A 4,568-nucleotide genomic window follows, 5' to 3' on the forward strand; every position below is an offset into this window, starting at 1 on the left:
TTGAGAGAATAAAATTTTAAAATGACCACAATGGGCCAAGCATGGTGGCTCACACCTGTAATCCCAGCACTTTGGGAGGCCAAGGTGGGAGGATCGCTGAGATCCGGCCACTGCACTCCAGCCTAGGCAGCATAGCAAGACCTCATCTCTACTGAAAGTTAAAAAAAATATGGCTAGGCGCAGTGGATCACACCTGTAATCCCAGCACTTTGGGAGGCCGAGGCAGGTGGATTACCTGAGCTCAGGAGTTTGAGACCAGCCTGGCCAATATGGTGAGACCCTGTCTCTACTAAAAATACAAAAATTAGCCAGGCATGGTGGTGCATGTCTGTAATCCCAGTTACTAAGGAGGCTGAGGCAGGAGAATTGCTTGAACCTGGGCAGCAGAGGTCGCAGTGAACCAAGAGTGCAGTGGCACCACTGCATTCCAGCCTGGGTGACAGGGCGAGACTCCAACTCAAAAAAAAAAAGAAAGTGAAAACAATTAGCTAGGTGTGGTGGTGCACACCTGTTGTGCCTGCTACTCAGGAGGCTGAGGCGGGAGGACTGCTTGAGCCCGGGAGATTGAGGCTGTACTCCAGCCTAGGCAACAGAGTGAGACCTGCCTCAAAAAGAAAAGAAAATAACTACAATGCTCCCAGCACAGTACTTGGCATGTAACGGGTCACTAATAAATCTTAGTTTCCTTCTTTCCTCCCTCCTGAAAAAATACTGGGGCCCTAAGAACTGGACCTGGAGGGCGGTCTGGGCAGGAAAGGGACGCCCATGCTCTCGTGCACACACCTGTTCAGCAGGCCGCGTGTCCTGCTGGGGTGGATGCTTCTCATTGGAGTTGGCCTCTGGGTGGCCGTGGCCTGCAGGGGTCACAGGAGTGATCACAGCGGCGGCGGCCTCGGGCTGCTGCGGGGCCTCCTCCTGAGCTTTCTTCACCTCAGAGTCGGGGCCTGTCTCTGTTGTCATGGTGACCAGCACGCCTGCATTGGCATGAAGGAGATCATGTGACAGGGAGGGACAGCAATGGTGTGACAGCGAGAGGGGCAGGAACCACATGCGGAGAGAGACAGATGGAGGCAAACGGACAAAGAGTCACAGGGCAAAGGGAGGAGGGAGGGAGAGACAGAGGAAGTGGGGAGGAGGGAGGGTCATGGGAGGTGAGGGGTTAGTGGCCGAGGTCACAGGCACCCCTCCCACCCTGTGTCTGCAGCTCTTCAGGGACTCTAATCTCTGGGCCTTTCGTAGGGATGATGAGTCCTTCCAGGGAGCCCCGCTCTGCCAGGAGCACATGGGGCCGCTGGTGACCGCCCCTAGGCAGGGCCCAAACTAGGCTGTCTCTCCAGCCACCTCACCTGGCACTTGGTAGCCCCTCAGCAAAGCTGGATTCACAGAATTTAACCAAAAGAGCCCTGGGTTCCAGATACTTCCAGTGCTGAAGCTGGACACACCTCTTCATGCCCCAAGCTTCAATAATTCCTGCCCTGCTAACTTCACAGAATAGATCCAGAAAGAGAATGACAGGAAGAAACTTAGGGGGAAAAAAAAAAACGTGCAGTCTCGATGATGTAAAAGTCAAAAGAATAGGCTCATTCCCCAAGTCGGCCACAAATGTGGCAGTCACTTCACCTCTCTGGGACTCATCCAAAACATGAGCAACGTAGAGAAATGCTCTCTGGGATAACGATTCTTGTAATTTTCCCCTTTCAGCAGTAAATGAGGAGATTTCAGAGAGTCAAGGACCCACTGCCCAGCTATTCTGCTGGAATAAGCAAGTTACAGAGAGAGAAAGAGAGAGAATGGCATGGTCTCATTTTTATATTTGAAAAACAAAACAGGCCAGGTGCAGTGGCTCATGTCTGTAATCCCAGCACTTTGGCAGGCCGGGGAGGGTGGATCACCTGAGGTCAGCAGTTCAAGACAACCTAGCCAACATGGTGAAACCTCGTCTCTACTAAAAATGCAAAAAGTAGCCTGGTGTGGTGGTGCACGTCTATAATCCCAGCTACTCAGGAGGCTGAAGCAGGAGAATCACTTGAACCTGGGAGGCAGAGGTTGCAGTGAGCTGAGATTGTACCACAGCACTCCAGCCTGGGCAACAGAGTGAGACTCCTTCTCCAACAAAAAAAAAAAAAGAAAAAGAAAAACAAAACAGTAACCTCAACAACATATGTTTGTGTTTGCACGCATTTAGTAAAAGCTCTAAAAGGATACTCACCAAATTGTTAAGAGAGGTTGGTAAGGCAGAAGTGGGTAGAGGAAAATGAAAGAGATCCCTGGGAACAGGGTGACATAAGAGAGAAAACTTCACTTTTCACTTTATATGCTTTGGAACTACTTTTATCTTTTAAAATATACATACGTAGGCTGGGAGCAGTGGCTCATGCCTGTAATCCCAGCACTTTGGGAGGCCGAGGCTGGCGAATCACCTGAGGTCAGGAGTTCGAGACCAGCCTGGCCAACATGGTGAAACCTCATCTCTACTAAAAATACAAAAATTAGCTGGGTGTGGTGATGCATGCCTGAAATCCCAGCTACTTGGGAGGCTGAAGCAGGAGAATCGCTTGAACCCAGGAGGCAGAGGTTTCAGTGAGCCACTGCACTCCAGCCTGGGTGACAGAGCAAGACTCCATCGCAAAAATAATAAATAAATAAATAAAATATACGGATGTACTTTTTTAAACGTACGAGTTGGCTTTTTTAAAATGTACGGGAGGGGAGGGGCATCAGATGCAACCATTCCTGCCCCCAATCAACAGATCCTCAAGAAAAAGCTTTGAAGCTAAAATCAGGGAAATAGAGAAATGAGCAGGAACCCTCACCCCTGAGTCCAGGCCCTTCCTCTAAATCTATCATATTACATGAGAGTGATTCAAGCTAGACCTGGCAGGCCCTCTCCCCTGCACCATCCGTCACGGGACGCCTCTGATAGACAGACAGCCAGACAGACACAGCATCCACCCTGGGCTAGCCACGTGCTCCAGGTCCCCTGCCCCACACTTCCTTTTCATTTTTCAGTTTTTCTCCCTGCATCTCAGTGAGCACCAGCCCAGCCCAAAGCCAAGAGCACTGGACAGAAAGCCAGGGACCCTGAGCACCCCACTTAGGCACAGGAGAGCTCTGGGACCCTGAACATCCTCAGTCCCCCACAGAGTGGATAACGGGGGAAAGGCTTTGTATGTGGAGGCGTGTAGTACAAATGAGAGGGTTTGTTGTTACTGATGCTACTATTAAGAAGGAAGATGAGGAGGAAGGGAAGGCCTGGGTCCCATCACCTCCTCCCCACACAGAAATGCTTTCCACTCAAGCATACTACTCTGTGCTTTATGGGTATAACTTAAAGCCACAGTTAAATAAAGGCTCTCTGTCACTTACAGGACAATGAGTGCTGACTCCAGGCCAGGATACAAAGCAATGAGAGCTACTTTAGGGGAGCCCACAGCCTTGGAAGGGTCCACATGATACCTGTGCGCCAGGCTCAGGATCTTTTCTGAGCCTGCACTTAAGGATACTGGTCATAATGCCAGATAAGGCCTATAGGCAAGAACTCTTAAAATAACTGCCTGCTTAATTTTGCTTAAAAAGAAAAAAAGAAAAAAAAAAAAAAGCATCCACAGACTCATCTGTGTGTTTTCTGCCGTGAGATGCAGAATCCACACGACCCCTCGTGGGCCCAGGCAGTGGAAGAGACACTTCCACTCTTCCCTCTCCAATGGCCTCAATCTGATTTCAGTTCATACTCCCGGAACTTTTCCTGGGTCTGAGGTTTCTTGAAATAGCCAGGAAAGCAACCTTAAATAAATATCCCAGTCTTCCTCTGGCTGAGTCTCCAGCAGAGCCCGCTGGCAGCAAATGCCCGGCGCTCCCAGAACCACAGAGGAGAGGAGCTGGATGCCTTTTGAGATAATTTTTGAGATAATTCAATCTACTCCTCTTCCTTTACAGGTGAGACCCAGTGAGCAAAAAGGACGACTGACAGTCATTTCCTCAGAAACCAGATTTCCCTGGTTCCTCCACCCACTCTCCTCCCTCCCCAGCCTCCAGACTCCCCAGATCCTAACTCTAGGTCTGCCTTCTCTCCACTGTACTTGGCTGCCTCAAGCAAACCTCAACAGAACCCCGCAAAGGAGAAAGCACTCAGGCTCAGGCTGAACACCAAGGACGTGGCAGGAGCCACCTCTGCATTCCATGGCCAGGAGCTACTGAGAGAAATGATGGCTCATTCACTCTAGAGAGTTAAAGAAAAAAATGTAAAAAATCATGGAAAAGATTTGAGTATAAAAGCATGATACACAACAGTGTGTACAGATTAACTCTATGTTAATGAATACACATGCACAGATATGGAAAATTCAGCAAAGTATTAACTATAATTATTTCTGGGTGGCAGGAAGACAGATTATTTTTTCTTCTGTTTAACTGTAGCTTTTGCTTTTGCTACTATACTTGGAGATTCCTTGAATGAGTTTAAGTTAGAGGTCAAAAAAGAAATTTTTCTGATGCACATGGCTTGGTATGGCAGTATGAGAAGGAGATAAAATCTGTTTAAATCTTTTAAAAATTTATAAATCAAAAAT

The 4,568-nt window shown here is 48.7% G+C and overlaps 1 protein-coding gene across 4 annotated transcripts in view; it reads right to left on the reverse strand.

Annotated features, from left to right (window-relative positions):
- Positions 1-4,568, reverse strand: part of EPB41L1 (erythrocyte membrane protein band 4.1-like 1) — a 155,980-nt gene that overhangs the window by 59,951 nt on the left and 91,461 nt on the right. For 2 of the 4 annotated variants that reach the window (XM_011972365.1, XM_011972364.1), the window contains exon 2: positions 784-974. The exons of the other annotated variants lie outside the window; for them this stretch is intronic. In XM_011972365.1, the coding sequence (XP_011827755.1) occupies positions 784-960 (177 nt within the window). In that variant the 5' untranslated portion in view covers positions 961-974. The remainder of the gene's footprint in view (positions 1-783; positions 975-4,568) is intronic. 4 annotated transcript variants of the gene reach the window in all.

This window comes from Mandrillus leucophaeus, unplaced genomic scaffold, assembly GCF_000951045.1.
Source record: "Mandrillus leucophaeus isolate KB7577 unplaced genomic scaffold, Mleu.le_1.0 Scaffold129, whole genome shotgun sequence".
Lineage (NCBI taxonomy): Eukaryota > Metazoa > Chordata > Mammalia > Primates > Cercopithecidae > Mandrillus > Mandrillus leucophaeus.